The sequence below is a fragment of the Erpetoichthys calabaricus genome, chromosome 5, assembly GCF_900747795.2.
Source record: "Erpetoichthys calabaricus chromosome 5, fErpCal1.3, whole genome shotgun sequence".
Taxonomy (NCBI): Eukaryota; Metazoa; Chordata; class Cladistia; order Polypteriformes; family Polypteridae; genus Erpetoichthys; species Erpetoichthys calabaricus.
This window is the reverse complement of record NC_041398.2, coordinates 204,426,952-204,445,024: the sequence shown is the minus strand read 5'-3', so window position 1 is coordinate 204,445,024 and position 18,073 is coordinate 204,426,952. Positions and strand designations below refer to the sequence as shown.

The following is an 18,073-nucleotide window of genomic DNA, read 5'->3' as shown; positions in this document are numbered from 1 at the left end:
CACACTGGGAAAACCTCAAAGCAGACACCAACAGGAGTCCGACTGAAGGTAAAGCAGCAGGGGGAAGGCAGCTAAGGAGAAGTGGGCTCAGAGAGCACCATATAACTGCAGAGTAGAGTTAACAATTTAGTTAGAAGGACCATACAGTATTTACTACATGAGAGGCTGATAGTCACATTTAAGCATGAAGGTTCCGGTGTTTATTGAAAAAATTTAGGCAATGTAGTTTCAGTGTTGCTCGTAGAATTAAAGTTTTATTTGTGCTCTATTTGAAGCGAGCCCAAACATAGTAAGCCCTTTCATTACTTAATTTACTCGTATTAGTCAGCTGGAAGCATAACTGAACAAGAATGTGAAATCAGGAGCATGGATCACTGAATTGTGTTTTCTATCCACCATAACAAAAGAGTAAGTGCCTGTGTGTCTGTGTGTTCATCTGGTTGCTATATGTCTGTCATTCCAATAGATGGCCATCACACACATGAACACTGCTTTAACGAAACCCATACTAAATGGCATATAATAGAGAAATACACATTGCGTGGTGCACTGCAAACGGTAACACTGAGCTTGACATTAATTACTTCGATTTCAACTTGTCTTAGACAGGTAGCACAGCTAGTCTGAAACAATTGTTTATAATGGTGCCAATGTGTCTCATGTTGGTCTGACTGTGCTTTGTACATATCGCAGTACCACTACCACCACTACAAATACTAGATTAAGAATAAATTATTGGGATTAAATCACATTTTGTTGTCTTGCTGCATTTTTGCGTAAGGTAGTTAATACCATACAAAAATGGGGAACTGATGAAAATCTAAAGAATGCACAAACTAAAACAAAACAACACAAGGAGCTTAGCATAAGTTTCAGATTTTCATTCCTCCAGTTAGTCTGTCTGTCTTCTCATGTCGTCCCTCCTTTATTAGTGATCTTGCTTGCTTCTGCACTAATTTACATTGAGCACTGAGTGATCACGGCTGGAGAGCCGCCCTTTTGGTCACATTTGGTGGATTAGGAATAGTACAGGAAGCTGTACCCCAATGGGGACCCTCCTCAGCTAGAGAAATATCATAGAATTATAGAAATGGTGTGTTTTGTTGTTATCTGGACTTTGCTTTATACTTTTTCAGCCTTTTCCTTGACCTCTAAAAATAATGGAGACATCATTGTGGGAGTTTTAGAGGCCAAGGAATTAAATGGTCAGATCATTTCTGATCTGAAAGGTTTTGAAGATGTTATTTTTGAAATATATCCTTTTGTGGTACCAGTTTCTGTACCATATTCTGGATCTTGACTCTCTCACAGCGTTTCTCGATTTCCAATTTTCTCTCACATTTATTAAATTCCTGCTCTCCTGGCTGTGGTCTTGGCTTGTTACTACAATTGCAGTCTACTGGAAGTTTTGGTTTTAAATAACAGAAATAGGATTGGGTTCTTAAGTTGTTGATTTTGGCAGTTACTCTTGTCTTAATGTTGTTGTAAATTTTTATATTTCCCTTTGAATTTTTCTTTTTTTTTAACCTCCTTCTTTGTTCCTTTCTCTAGTTCAGTGGTTCCCAACCTGGGGTGCTCACATGCCCTAGGAATGTGAGATGGCATTTTACGGGGTGCGAGAAAAAGGATGGCTGCTTCACGATTCACCAAACTTGAGTGAGGAGCTCTGTCTGACTTTATCGTGGTACAATCGGGATCATGCAGTGTGCCATCGTTTGCAGGCAATTTATTAGTTAGCGCTGCTGTTCTATGATGGGCGGAGTGGTGGCTCTGAGGCCAGGGATCTACGCCAGCAATTAGAAGGTTGTCGGTTTGAATCCTATAAATGCCAGCAGTGACTCTACTCAGTTGGGCCCTTGAGCAAAGCCCTTAACCCGCAATTGCTTTGTCCTGCTGCTGCATCTAGTAATGTAAGTAGGCCCTCAATGTTGCTGAGAAAACTTGGGGGGCTAGTGACAGGATTGGCACTCCAGCCACTGTAAAAGATCTCTCACTGTTTCAGTGTGGTGCTCAGGTGTCACCCATTGCATGGCTGCACTCGGATCCCAATCCGGGTGGTTCGTCGTGTGGCGGGTGTGGCAACGCACTGTAATCAGCGCATGCTCCCAACCTCTGTTCTATGATATAAAAAGAATCAAGCACTGCATTAGCAATTGTCACCCATGAAAAAGTCTCAGAAAAGAGGGTTCTCGTGGGTTCCTATGCTGCGAGCAGAATGCTCATCAAGGCAAATAACCTTTTTTAAGAGAATGGAATTTGGACCTTGCAATGATCCATAGGTCCAAGGTCTAGTATTGATTTCTGTGCAAGCCCTGATCGTGAACTGTCACTGATTTCGTGGTTTGACTTTTTTTCCAAGGGGGGGGGGGGTGGTTAAGGGAAATTGTATTGGATGCAACACCTTCTGCCTCTCCTGGGACCTCATGTATAAACTGTGCGTACGCACAGAAATGTTGCGTACGAACGTTTCCACGCTCAAATCGCGATGTATAAAACCTAAACTTGGTGTAAAGCTACACACATTTCCACGGTAGCTCATACCATGGCGAACGCAATTTCTCCGCTCGGTTTTGCAGACTGGCGGCACCCAGCGTCAAAGCAGTGCTACTGTTCCTGTGTGGTTACCCTTTCTTTCTTAGATCCACATTCCAGACGCGGCTTTATAAATACACTGAAACTAACTGCATATTGTTTATTAGTGTAATGCATCTGATTGTAATTAACCTGCAGCAATATAATGGTCCAGGGAATAGCCATAGTATTCCAAATACCATAACTGCTTTAGCATTGTTACTCTCAATGCATCTTCTTCTTCTTTCAGATGCTTCCATTAAGGGTTGCCAAGGCAGATCATCTTTTTCCATATTACTCTCACTGCACCACTCGGAGTATTTATATCACTGTATCTGAGTGGGGAATCACAGCAGCAGCTAATTGGAAAGAGAATTATCGGTACACAGCATGAAGCATGTATGGATTTCGCGGTTTAGAAAAAGTTTCATCCCAAGAACTATAAACGCACTCAATCAGTCCATCAAGTGCTCCTTGTAGAACTGTTTGTACTTATAAGTACAATCACCTCACTGTAAACTTGCACTACAGTTATAATATTGCACAACCTGCACCACTTTATAAAGCGCGTATTTACATATGATGATGACGATATAATTTTTAAGATGAAATGCAGCAAAATATGTTGATTATATTATACAGATAAAACTTTAACTTCATTTAAATAATCTGTATTGTTAATAATTAAAACATGTGAGGACACGGTACCGCAGCGCTAGCTAGTTCAGGGATTGTTCCTGCATTGCGTTATATTCTTGCTGGTGCTGACGCGACACTGGAAAGATAGACGGATAGAATAATTAAACATGTACTACGAAGATATTTCAATGTTCCTTAAAAGTTTTGAAGAATCGGAGTTCTAAGCTTACAAATGGCTTCACATCTATTACAGAGCTGATTGTGTGGCGATTGGGTATTTGGAGAAAGAAAAGTAAGGACAGGAATTGGAGGTTAGTACGTTTGAAAGAGACAGTACTTCTGTAATAAATTATTTCATCGAAGGTCGCGCATGGCACAGCAAGCCTCTTGTGTGAGACATGAACAAGCACTGTGCCACCGTGTTCCCATGTTTAATAACATGCGTTCATTCCTATCATCATGAAAAAGAGATCACATATACATCTCAGTATTTTAATTATTCAGAGAGCTGTAATATCACGAATGTAATGGATTATGTGTCCTGTCAGAGAAAGAGAAAGCCTGTTAAAGAAGCAGGTAGTGATTCACACACAGAGCACATAGAAGATCAAATACGGAACAAAGCATGTAACGTGCTACTTTAGTTACAATGGGATTTGAGAAACTAGTAAATTAAACAATTTTAAGATGAAGTTTATAACCACTGTGTGCCTATTTTTTTTTTTGTCTGTACCCTAATAAGCTTTCATATGACACTCAAAGACGGTGGGCTACGACTCACCATTTCACGGCGACTTTGATATGTGACTTCTTTTTTATTTCGGGCACAGTGCAACTTTGTGAACTTGAGCTTTCGAGTTTCTCCGACACTCTGTCACTCGATCAACTTCCTTTTGTTAATTATACCACTGTTTAAACCAACAAATAGTATGTTTTTCCTTTGCCTCCACTTCGTATTCGCTGAAATTCTTATATTTTCTCCCGTGCTTTTCCCATTGTCTTTTCACAGAAGGCTATTTATATTGATTTGCATATTCAAACAGGCGTAATTCTGGGAGGAGCTGGGGCGGGACAGAAGGCGCGTGCCTGTGTGTTACTTTTCACGCTGATCGGGATTTATGTAGCGGAAGAACGTGGAAGTTTGCGTATGTACAGTTTCCTGCATCTGGATTTTTCTGTGCGTACGCACATTCCTGCTTTTGTGCTTACGCCATGTTATACTGTGAGTTCTACGCATGGCGTTACACATGAGGCCCCTGGTGGTGGTCCTGGAAGTAGCGCAGCAATTTTAACTGCGTGGCATATCTGTTTTTAACTGCAGTGCAGGTGCTATCAGGGGACAAAGCTCATCGACTGTGTTTCATTGCTTGATTGTGGCACTAGATGCTTCATGGGATACCCCAACACCCGGATCGTCAATTGAGTGTCTAAACTTCATGGAGAACACATTTACAAGATTACTGAGCTTTATAAAGGTAAATTGCCCAATTTATATCTACATCTTTTTAGTTCAATTTGTTCACCTGCAGTACTCTATGTAGTACCATTTGTGAATTCTTCATCTTCTTACAAACTTAAATTAAAACATTTTCTATATGTGCCTGGTATCTGCTCTAGTTCATTATTGAAAAGTTTTTCTGTTTTCTGATTTAGTTAGTTGTTACTTTTAGCTTTAATTCACCAGAGTTCTTTATTTGATTAAGTCTTTAGTTGATTCTTTATTTACTATTTAATTGGTTAATTTAACAGCGTTTTCATTTATAACTTTCCTGTTTGGGCAGATTATAATAACCAAGGTAGAACTCACTACAGTGGTGTTAGTTTTCTTGCACCCTTGAGTGTTTAGAAGCCTTTTAAAGAGTTTCATCTTTAAGACATGTTTTGGGGATGACTGCTTTAAAGAGGAAGCCAAGCTTCGTTTGATCCATTAAAGAGCTATGGCAGCATTGCTATTGCCTTCCACCTTATAGACCAGAAAGTTGTCTGATCTTTAGCCAATGCTCTGTCACCCTACAGTCTGTCTTTTGAAAGAGAACCAAGACCACCTAGGGGAATGTTTCATGTGTCCATTTAGGCTACACCTCTCCATCTGTCTGTCTGTCTAAGTAAACAAACTAACTATATTGGTGCACCTGGTAGTTGTTTTTCAGGGACACTCAGTTCCTATGCACAGCTTTCTGTCTGCCCAACAATGACATGTGACTGCCTGTGTGGGTCTCTCTTCTTCTTCTCTCTCTCTCTACATGCCATAGGCTTCACTGGGACTGCCTTATTCCCTTTACCTCCTTGATGGTGACCTTGTCCTTGTCAATCTTTTGGCAGTTGGGGACCCCTTCACCAGATGCAAAAATCTGAATTTGCTAGTGAGCTGAATATTTACTTGTGCCCTGATCATGTAAAACATGACTAGAAGTAGCAAAAATCCAAGAAATGCTTGCCTCCAAACATGTGCGGGATAGATCAGGCAGTCCTGGCCTCTTGGCATTCATAAAGCAGCTGACCATAAGCTAGCACCACCTAATTAACAAACAGTTACAGTGCACGTGCCCAGATAAGCATGAGGAGAAGGCTCTATAAAGAGTATAAAAATATCTTCTACAGAATTGAAGGCAAAATAATTCTGTGAACACATTCCTTAGAACTAATTTCCTTTTGATGTGATACTAGGAAAGCTGACTTCTGCAAGCAAATTTCTTCCAGATACTCCAGTTTTCTCCTATATTCCAAAGACATGGAGATTATATTAACTAAAAAATGTACATTTGTCTCATATCATTGGCATCCTCTCCTTATGCCTGTCTTCTCATTATCTGGGAAGTTTAGAAAATGGACAGATGAACACCTTTATTTAGAATAGCATGGTGGAACGAGGTTAAATCTGCTTACCTCATAACCCAATGGACTCCCAGTCTGTTCACTGAATGCATGAATTCTGCACATGCTCCCCATGGCTGTGGGACCATTTTCTCTTAAGAGTCTCCAAAGATGTACATGTTGGCCTAATTGGAAATTTCAAAGTTTCCAGTTATGTGTACATTTGTGGGTGTTCATCACGGCCACTGCTGCTAGGATACGATGCATAGGGTTATACAAAGAAAGGCAAGATTAATATTTTCATTAATATAGTTTAATTAATAAATTAATTGGTACTGTACATACTACAGAATTCATAAATACAAATTTCCTTTTAAACAGTGAATAAAAGAGAAATTGGAAAAGTGTAAACATCTTTGACCTGAGGTAAAGCAGCTTGAAAAAAACATGAATAATTAGTGGTCATTACAGTATAGCTCACAATATTAATATCAAACAAAAAATATTGCAACCTTAAAACAACACCCAATATGTATCATTTGTGCCATAACTATGAAGGAAGCTTTACTGGAAGCCCAATGAAAACATGAGTGGAAGCTCTAGATTAACAGAGTGCACATTCATGGAAATTAAAGCCTGCAAAGAACACTGTACCACATGTAGAATGCTGACGTGTCTCTTATGGACACAGATTTGGTTACACGGGAAAGGAGTTTGAGGCTGCACAGCTGTTGCTTTACTCTTATTTTCTGCCTTCATTTTCAGTGAAACTGAGGCTCCTATAGACAGGTGATGTTTCCTCAAGTCCTGCCTCCTGTCTCATCTCTTCCGGTCAACCAACATAACCTCAGTATTAGACCAGCAAAAGAATAAGACACACTATTGTAATTTTAACCTCTGGTTTCCCTTTCAGCAACCAATAACCATTACACGGGATAGACTGTGACAGTCTAACTATTCTCTCTTGTGATTTATTACAACAGTTAAATACAGCATTGTTGCTTTCACTGCAATAGTGTTGATCGACAAATTCACCAAAGTTCTTTTTTACAGTGAAAATGCAGAGTTTGCAGAATATTTTTGCCAAAAGTCACTGTGCATCTGGCTTAAACAAAATTTTTTTCCCCAGCTCCCATGATGCTTTGCAAGGTCAGTGTGAGTTGTAGCATCCAAGTGCAGAACTTTCATGCATGCATACTGTAAGATTTCTGCCCATTCTTCTTCATGCATGCATGATGTCTCAACCCAGTCTGGCCAGATTTACACTCCACGTGTTACAAAAAAAAAAAGAAATGTTACTGTTTTTTCATTTGAGGGGTATATTAGCTGATTATAATGAGAATATTAAGATTACTGCTACTGAATATAACATTCCCTGTGTGCTCACTCAGACACTCACCGCTACCCAGAGCCACATGACTAATTATGCATGCATCTTTAGCCATGTGCCATAGCTACCAGTCAAACCAAGACTTAAAAGAGCCCTTCCCTTCCTCTTCCCTGAGTTAGAAAGATATATGAAATAATAATAACAACAAAAATGTATTACTATTTACAAGCCATTTTATCTTCCTGGAAGACAAAAGTGCAAAGAACCCACACAGATAGATCGTAAACAAAAACATGTTTCAGCTTCGGAACTGTGACTTAACACAATGGAATGAACCAGTACCATGCTGCCGCCTTGTGGCAGGGCCAACATGTGCACCAACAGTAGGACTCTGTAAGCACAATTTTTTTTTCGTGTTGCTAGTTTGAGGCCATTTATTGTATTTTGTTTGTGGTTATCATTCCATCTGCAGCTACTACTGTTTAAAGGACAATGGGACAGTGGTTAGCAGTGCTGTCTTGCAACTTATACTAATATTTTTGATCACAATAGTTGGTTCAGCATAGTTGGCTGGCATTTCTCTAGCCTTCAGGGATACTTCCAAGACCAGTGCCCCATTATAATCCACTCAAAACAAGTTCAGTTCCTTCTTACCCATTAACTTCAATGAATTTTGCAGAGTTCTATAAAGTTTCCAAACATTTATGTGATTTTGCTGTACACATGGCGACTCACAGTTCATGGGGATTGCTTATCACTACAATGTAATTTTAAAAGCCCTTATGTACCAGGCATTCATACATTTAGAATCACATTCATGTTGGCTTCCTAACACATTGATCAAAATGTATAACTCAAAATTGTGGCAGTGCTGGAGCAGGTGACAAAGGCACAGCTCATTCTACCTGCATACTGCAGTCGTTCTGATTCGGAATACTCTCCTAAGAATCCTTGAAGCAATAATTTCAAAAAAGTTAAATGTGCTTCACTTTTAGTAACATATTCAAGGTTGCTGCTTATTTTTCTACAGAAAACAGGAAGTACAATTTCACCTTTTCCCTATTAATGGCATCAGCTATGACTAAGATTAAAAAATGTATTTTAAAATCTCACATTTACAGGCGTAGCACATCATTAAACTGCCAGCTGGAATTCAGATTGCCACATCCCTTTAGAAAGGCATTAAAGTGCATCAGAACTGCAACAATGGAGAAGCAAGAAAACAAGGGCACTCCTCTCATAATGCTCTTTGTAACAATGTTTGATATTTGAGTCAATATTGTAATGTGTACAGAGTACAGTGACATTCCTACTTGTAAGTGTGACCATTATGCAGCACATTAATACTAACTGGCGCTGCGAACAGGAACTATTTCTTATCAAATGAGATGTCCCCTCCCTTGGTTCCCTACCCCACCTCCACCACAGCGAAATGATATTACAGCAAAGGATAAAGTGCAAGTTGTTATGAGCAACTAAAGGGCTGTCCTCACCTTCTATGAAAAAAGCTGCTTTATAAATTAAACATGTATTAAAAACTTTAATACTTTTCACATAGTTCATTGGAAAACATATTTGGAATTGTCTTGCAGGATGCAATTTACATGTTGTGGCACGTGTCTGGGGGTGGTGCCCAGCCGGGACGCCCAGGAGGACAGGAGGAGGGCTCATTCCTCCTCCGGACCACGAGGGGGCGGCCGCCCTGGTTCCTTTGAGGGCCACGGGTGCAGGGCTTGGAAGCCCAACCCTGCAGGGGCCCGTGGTCTCCGCCAGGGGGCGCCCCCATACCTGAAGGACCCGGAACCCCAACACTTCCGCCACACCAGGAAGTACTGGGGGGAAGAAGTTTGGGAACACCCGGAGGGCTTCTGGGAACACAGCCGGCACTTCCGCCACACAAGGGAGTGTCTAGGGAGTGTCGGGGATCACCTGGAGCCCATCCGGGCACTTATAAAAGGGACCGCCTCCCTGCAGAGAAGGACTGGAGTCGGGTGAGGAGTGGACAAGGTTGCGAGGCAGGAGAGAGGAGGCGGCCTGACGAGCAGGCAGAGACTGAGTGAGAGCCTGGACTTTGGGGAGCTTGGTGCTTTGGCACTGGGTTTGTGCACTGAAGTAAACTGTATATAATGTACAATAAACGTGTGGTGGACTTGAATATGGTGTCCGTCTGTCTGTGTCCGGGCAGCTTATCACAATGTCTTTTTGCAATTGTGAAGTGGCACTCTGAGGTCACTCTTCTCTGATGCTTCAGCCTTTCTGCTGTTGGACATGTCCCAGATAAACAGGCAAACAGCAGAACAGAATGAAGACAGTGGTTTAGGGGAATACACTGATTACTACGCAGGTGCCTGTGTAGTGTGAAGCTAATATACTTTAAAATATTACACATGTTATGTTACAAAACAAACTTGTTCTAATATTTAACCTGAAAGAACGGCTAGTGCTGCTGCTTCTGTCCTGTGGGGACTTACACCCATCTTGCTCACTGTTTCTATGTGGTCTTGACATTCTCTTGTATTCATGTTGTTTAGCCATATACTTCACTTCTTGTAAGAAAGGACAGAGCCGACTATACTTCCTTAGAAGTCTGGCGTCCAACATCTGCAATAAGATGCTGCAGATGTTCTATCAGACGGTTGTGGCGAGCGCCTTCTACGCAGTGGTGTGCTGTGGAGGCAGCATAAAGAAGAGGGACGCCTCACGCCTGGACAATCTGGTGAGGAAGGCAGGCTCTATTGTAGGCACGGAGCTGGACAGTTTGACATCTGTGGCAGAACGACGGGCATTGAGCAGGCTCCTGTCAATCATGGAGAATCCACCGCATCCACTAAACAGTATCATCTCCAGACAGAGGAGCAGCTTCAGCGACAGACTGCTGTCAATGTCCTGCTCCACTGACAAACTGACGAGATTGCTCCTCCCCCACACTATGCGACTCTTCAATTCTACCCCTTGGGGGCGTAAAACATTAACATTATTCAAATTTATTGTCTGTCTGTATACCGGCATTGTTTAATATTTTTTTTTTTCTACTCACACCCAAAAGAATTACATGTTACTGACCAGCAACTCTCATTTGGCCTGGTACGAGTGAATTTGGCTGTAGATAGATAGATAGATAGATAGATAGATAGATAGATAGATAGATAGATAGATAGATAGATACTTTATTAATCCCAATGGGAAATTCACAATATGTACACAGTATGTACTGTGCCAGGTGTCTCATCTAGGGCTGCACTGCTGCCTACACCTGATGCCGTCACTGTAAGTTCAGACTTAAAAGATATATGTAAAGCTTATAATTACACAAAGGATCCTAACTATTGTGTACAGTTTTCAGTCAATGGAGTAATGACAAGGGCATACAACACTCACTGCCTGCTGAATGCTATTGAGCTAAATGTCCACAAATATGGAGAAAACATTTCATTTTAGATGGAAAAGACTGTAAAGGAAAGAAATGAAAAAGTTCTACTATAGAATTAGCAAATCATGTGAATGTTGCAAAAACGTTAAAAGAAATACATCTGGGAGACAGAAGAATCAGACTCAAGTATTTCAATAAAAAATTAACCTGTGTGTTATGAGAGCAGATGAGTGACTAATTTTATTTCAAATACTATTGCTACATTCTTTTGATTTGAATTGGAAAACATGAAACCTTTTAATAGTTGACTAATTTTAATCCCAATACTTTGTCTAGAATTGGCTTTAACTAACTGGAAATATGAAGTCTGTATCTCCAAACCCAAATAAGGAGATAATCAATCTTGTTTTCTCACATTGTTTTCTTTTTTCAACACAGGAATAACATTTACCTTTTACAGACTCCAAGTGATAGCATGCACATGTTTTAATATTCATTAAAGTATTTGCAAGTTTATTTTAGGATCACTTGGGATGTGTTTACTGAGAGATCCGAATGCACTTCCACATTTCTGTTAGCTTGCTGGATATTGTTTATATTCTGAATACTTCTGCAGCCATAAAGATGTATCAGTTTTAACCTGAAATCAAAACAGAAAAGTCAAATTAATAAATAAACACAAACAGGAACTATAAAGAGTACAGCAGTTTGTTGGAGTCAGCATAAAAGTTATTCTATCACGACCTCCCTCTTTGCAGAGATGGAGTCATATTTATGTAATGTTTTGATTTTAGAGACGTTCAGAAGAAATAATAAAACCTGTAGCTGACCCAAGCACAAGCAACTGGCTTGTATGAGTTGTGCCTTTGCAATTTCTAATCAACTCTGCTGTTTAGTATATGTGCTTACTTCTTGCGGTACTATTATTCTGTTGGATGTGCTAGAACATTTTTAGTGTTAAAATCATCACATGAACCCAACAGTGGAAACATTTCTAGGTGAATGTGAAACTGATATAAAACAAACATTAATGTGGTTAATATTAAGGTAGTAACAGGGAAGCAAAAATAAGGCAGAGTGGCCCTGTTGCTAAAGCCTTAGTTTCGATTGTGAAACACATGTTGCTGGTGTTGCACTTCACTGCTGACTGACTGTGTGACTATGACCAGGTCAATTAACTTGTCATCTCATGCTTGGCCCTAGATGTGCTAAATAATCAGAGCAATGCTCCAAAGCCATCCCTGATTGTGTAGGAAACCAACTGTGATGCCATAAATTGTTTGCTATATGAGACAGAGTAGTATTAGCAATTTTCATTTGGAAAGCCAGGGAAAACACTGTTACAACAGCCATAAGCAAAGATTAGGTTAACCACAAGAGTAAAAGGTACAATGAAAGATATAGGAATTAACATGCTCATGGTTGGTTAGCTATATTAAAGCAGCAAAACACAGGAAAGAATATACAAAACACTAGACAGAGGCAAAATGGATAAAACATGCAGTAAACCTAAAAATCCAAAAAAAAGGAATGGCATTTTCTTAAAATTTAAATACTAAATATTTTTGTATAGCCTGAAAGACAAAATGCACAAGTACAGTCTGACGGTTGTGTTCTTTTTTGCTTTTCTCTTCTATAATGTGACTATCACAAAATTAATTGACAAAATTTGGGTGTCAAGTTAAGACTCCCATCTGTCATTTGATACACATGTTCATCACCTTTGTAAAATTGCATTCCTTCATCTCCAAAATATAGCCAAACTCCGTCCCAGTCTCTCCCTCTGTGATGCTGAAAAGCTGGTTCATGCCTTTGTCTCCTCCAGGCTGGACTATTGTAATGCACTCCTCATCGGGATATACAACAAGAGCCTTCAAAAACTACAACAAATTCAAAATAGTGCTGCAACGGTCCTGATGAGGGTGCGGAAATATGAACACATTTCTCCAATCATTCGGTCACTTCATTGGCTCCCTATTCACCTCCGTATTGAATATAAACTTTGTCTGCTTACTCACTAGTGTATCCATGGAAATGCTCCACAATATCTTAAGGAACTACTTATATTACAATTCACTACAAGAAACCTCCGTTCTGCAAATACATACCGCCTTCACCCCCCATGACCAAACTTCGTACAATGGGTGGCTGAGCCTTTGCAGTGGCTGTTCCAAGGCTCTGGAATGTCCTACCAGAGAGCCTGAGAACACAGCAGATTGTGGGCTGTTTTAAAAAACAGCTAAAGACTTTCCTATTTAGGAAAGTTTATTAACAAGAATGCGATAATTATTGTTGTTTTATCTCTGTTTTTATCTTGCCTTGCCTTTGTTTAAATTTTTTTGTTGCACTTTGAGATTTACTGCTAATGTAAAGTGCATTGTAAATAAAATGCATTATTATTTATTATTATTATACGTTACCAAGAGAAACACTAAGATGGCAAAGATTAGAGGAAAGAAGCAGAAGAAAGAAGGGGGCAGAGAAAAGCTAAAGGCAATACCCAAAGTAACTTGCTTGTCCTCAACATACAGAAATATGTAAAGTAGTATACAATGCAATCATGATTTATATGTCATTTTTGATTATAGTAAATAAAATAGCAAATACATTGTTTTCTTTTAAGATGCTATCTGCAGTTACTACACTTGTACTGACGCTGAATGGAATATTATAAATTTTACTTATACTTTATAACATTGTTCATACTGCATGATAAAGAACTTTGTCATGATGGTTACAATAATATGTGCTGTGCAGAAAAAAGACTGCATTCAATGATAAGCTTTAAAGCTTGGGGTGAGCTTATATTATTGCTTTATTGAGTAAACACATTTTGTTCAAACTTTTTTAATTTAAAAAGATTTCATTTATTGTTATTTACAAAAAAAGTAAAAAGTTAAGAGACAGTTGTATATTAAATTGTGGTTTATAAAACTTATTATTAATGTTTCCTTTTAGTACAGTACTTTACTATACATACATTAAATAACATTACCTTCAAATGCATAAAGTTGCAGCCAAAAAGTAAACACTGCAATGTTCTCTTAATAAAACTTGTCATATGCACATCTTTGATGACATAAAAAGGGCAACAGAGAATGATGATTTTGTTGAACTGAGACTCAATGTATGTAAGTCGGCTCAGACACAAATGGAGCATTAAACAGAATTCAAATATGAAGTTTCAAAATCTTTAAAGAAGCAAAAGAACCAACATATAAATAGGTGACTTTCTGAAATGTATAGTCACTCATCTAAAAAAAGTGTTAACCCCCGTCTACCTGAACAATCCAGCATGTCATGCATGCATATCAGTGGATAATCCTCCTGGCTCTTCTGAGGTATGCATTTCCACCCCAAGTTGGGAGAGGGTGCTGGTGAAGAAGGCCACTGAGGGCAACTGACTCCACCCCTTCTAGCCCCCCCAATACATACACCACATTTCCTGGAAGGAGGTGTAACTCATTACAAGAGGGCACCACAGGATGGAGCTCCATCCCACTGTGACTATCACAGGCTTACCAGACAAAAAAAGGTTCCTCGTGCTAGGACCTGGACTTTTGCTTGTTTAGCACCATCGAGCACTCATTTTTACTGGACTATTATCTTAATTAAAAAGGGACGACTGGGCTGATGTCCCAACATTTTCTCCTCCTGTACCTTCCAATGACCACAAGCAACTTTTCTATATCTTTATTAATAACTTAAATTTCTTCCCTAATTTGATCAACATCCCTATTTGAGAGATTTGAGCTGGGCTGGGGGTGGGGGGGGGGGAGGGGGTTAAATGAAATGTATTAAATGATGGTGAAAAGTAAAATCATAGTAGGAATATATTGTAAGATTAGTTTGCGGACTAACAGATTAAAAACAACTGATTGAATTATTACTGTATGTTTTGAATATGCAAAAAATATAAACACTAGGTCACAAAACATTTTCAGTATTTTTATTCTTCATTTTGAAAGTGCATTCTCTAGGTCATTAGATAAACAAGGCTTTCCTGACCTGTTGAATATGAAACCCACCAATTTCTAAACTAATGATGTAGATTTTTCAAGTACCAAATATAGAACTTTCAAGGCAAGGAGGTTATACATGGTGCTGAGGACTGGTGACGTGTTTCAACTGATTAGCACATACAAGTAAAAATGTCACTGTACTATGTACACATGATTATAGTGACCCTGTAAACCTATATATCTGAATGCTTTCGTTGTTTATAATAAAATGATGTAATAATGTATTCAATGTTGTTTCAGTTTGAACAGGGCCCAGCGAAAAGTGATAATCATTTAATGACAATTAACAGTTTCAGAGTGTAGAACTCAGTTGCTTAGAGATGCTTTGTTTCCCTCTGTAGAATGTATTCCAGATAAAGCCCTAGGTTACTGCCTGATTGATTGTATTTCCTAAGGTATGTGTGACCCCTAAACGTCTAGCTTCTAGGTTTAGTAGCCCTGCTTTCCAACATACTGATGAATATCCCTCCATTTATAGCAAGCTCCAAGTTTAGTTTTCAGAAAACCCAGTACTAGTCTATCTTTCTGCAGGAATTTAAATGACCATGTGAAAAAGAAAGTACATCCCCTTTCAGTTCTGTTGTTATATATATCAGGGCACAAAGAACAGTCATTTAGACCTCCTTTAGTCATAAAATCAGACTAAATTAAATTTAAAATGTGATGACACCAAAGTGGCATTGTGTTACCACAAGAACTATGTACCATCTGTCATACATGGTTGTGGAGGGTTGATGATTAGAAGTTGGTGTGCAGCCACTGAACCTTAGTGTCTCACAATCCTTGAGTCCACAGTTATTGCCACTTATTACCAGAACCGTCTAGAGGAATATGTGAGGTCATCTGTCCAACTCTAAAGCTTGACTGATCATTCAAAAGGCCAATGACCATAAGCAAATCATAAAGTCTAAGAATTAAAGTTTTGAAATATGAAAATCAAACTCCAGATAATTAATCACATTTTATGCTGGTGCAGGACAGTAAGAATGCTGTGTATATACAAATGTCATTAAATTTAGTAAGAAAAGAGATTCACGAGTCCTCCAATATAATGTAACAGACTGATAAACTCATACAGAAAATGCTCAAGAAATTGCTGTTAAAGGAGATTCTATTGAGTCATGGAATGTTCCTACTTTTTCAAGCGTATTTGTTGATTGATATATGTTGTTTGTCACTTGAAGTTAGATTTAACACATTGTTAATTATGCTCTGATGTATAAAAGCATGGAATTGGAGGAGGATACACTTTTTACACGTATGAATTGTTGGAATGTATGTACTTCTCAAATATAGTGGCTATAAAAATATTTATTCCATTTGAAATTTATATATTTAACTTCTGTTATAATTTTGTCCATCATAGGCATGCACTCATCCATCCTCTACTGCATGCAGTTCGCTAATGGCTACAGCTCTCACTATCAGAACCATAGCAAAAGCACAAGTTTGGCAGTCACCTAAGGTCATTTTGCAAATATCATGATGCACCACAGTCCTGACTTTCATGCTTTAATCTGTCTTTGAGTAGTGTGTGTAGTTTGTTTCAGTGGCTTTGTCTACCCTTACACAACATTTAGAAAGCTTGTTTAATTACAACCAATTTCAGTTTTTTTGCCATATCAGGCACAAGTCTGATTTATTTCCCCCGTTATGTAATGTCACACACTTGCTCATAGGAGGCAGCTAATTGGACCAAACGAAGGTAATTCCACACCAGGCCAGGGAGTGGCAGGGAGGCACTAGACCTTCCTCTTTAGTCTTTGCAGACCAGATATGGGTCATTCTGCCTGGTTCAGCCCCGATAACATCACTCCCGGTTCCAGTCCCAAGGATGACATCACTTCTGGTTCCAGGCACATGGATGACATCACTTCTGGTTCCGGGCACAAGGATGACGCCACTTCCGGTTCCAGGCCTCAATGATATCACTTTTGTTTTTCTACCTTAAACAAAAGCCAACTTTCTTGTAACCTCTGTTCTGTTTTGGGCTTCAATCTGTACACATCTGTGGTACTTATTTGCCTTTTTGCAGCCTGGCTTCAAGTATACAGGTGGCTTCCCCAAACATTTTTTGTGTGTTGAGGCTATTTATTTCACAATAACTAGCAAGATGATATATTGCTTTTGAATCATAAGTGAAATGCAAATTTATGTTAGGACACTTATACTAGACTGAACTAAAAATAAGTTTCTACATCACTCTCAACAAGGCATAACTAAATGTAATCAGCTCGTACCTAAAGCAAACGATGATACTGAATTCAACTAGTATAAGTAAGTATACTCGGAAAATTAGTGAATGGATGCATTTTACCTTTTGCACAATTACTTTCAATAAAAATAAATAAAAACTTTAAATAATTTTTATAAAAGGGGAAAGAATGAAGAAAAAGTTAAATATGTTTATCATAAAAAAACGTATTGTACTGAATGAAAGATTACAAAACAAAGTAATATATTGTTGGGTAATACCATATTCAAACCAACCACATAACACTTTTATTTAAAGTTAAAAATATTACACCTACCTGTTACAGTTTTTACACATTTTGTTAATGGCATCTTCTGTTATGTCTTTACAGAAACTCACTTTTACACATTCCAAATTTCTACTGCAGTAACTAGCCAGTAGGCAAATTCTGAAAATGAAGAAAGCACATCATTAAAAAGTGCAGAAGAATGTAACAATGGGTCTCTTCCACTCTCCTGCCTTCTCCTGAGCTGTAAGTCAGATTTTTGTTTTTTCACTTCAAATGTGCCATCCAAATATGATTGACATACTGTATACTTTGGTGAAGATTACACATCATTAAATCAGTTCAAAATTAAAAACATTGTTATATTTCATGATGGGATCATACAAATTGATAATTCATTCATTCATAAAGAGCTGCATATTTTCAAGAAATGTAATTTTAATTTTAATGAAATATAATCCCTCAAGTGTGTCCTGGACATGGTCTTGGGTCTTCTCATGGAGGGTTATGTCATAAACACATCAAACAGCAGGCTTATAGGGAATTTCTATATTACACACTCAAACCAATTCTGTCACCTTCTCTCAACTGAAATGCACCTGTATTACCAAACACATACTGTTGTCATGGTGCGATCACTGAAATCTTAGATAAATAAATGAAAATGAACACAAAACATCAGGGAAATATTAGCCCATTTTACAAGTTCTCTATTACAATTAAATTAACCATAATTATAAGGTTATCTTTATAAATAAATATATTCACCCATAAAAACTGCACCATCATTCATTTTTGTCTGATAGCATAAAAACATCAAACGTGTGAATCTGTAACTATGGTGACC

At 38.6% G+C, this 18,073-nt stretch overlaps 1 protein-coding gene across 1 annotated transcript in view; it reads right to left on the bottom strand.

Annotated features, from left to right (window-relative positions):
* Positions 1 to 10,564: 10,564 nt before the first annotated feature.
* LOC114652870 (uncharacterized) overlaps positions 10,565 to 18,073 on the bottom strand; it is a 71,879-nt gene continuing 64,370 nt past the window's right edge. The window contains exons 16-17 of the mRNA XM_051928575.1: positions 17,278 to 17,388; positions 10,565 to 11,364 (exon numbers count right to left, since the gene is read on the bottom strand). Coding sequence (XP_051784535.1) covers positions 11,238 to 11,364; positions 17,278 to 17,388 — 238 coding nt within the window. The 3' untranslated portion in view covers positions 10,565 to 11,237. The remainder of the gene's footprint in view (positions 11,365 to 17,277; positions 17,389 to 18,073) is intronic.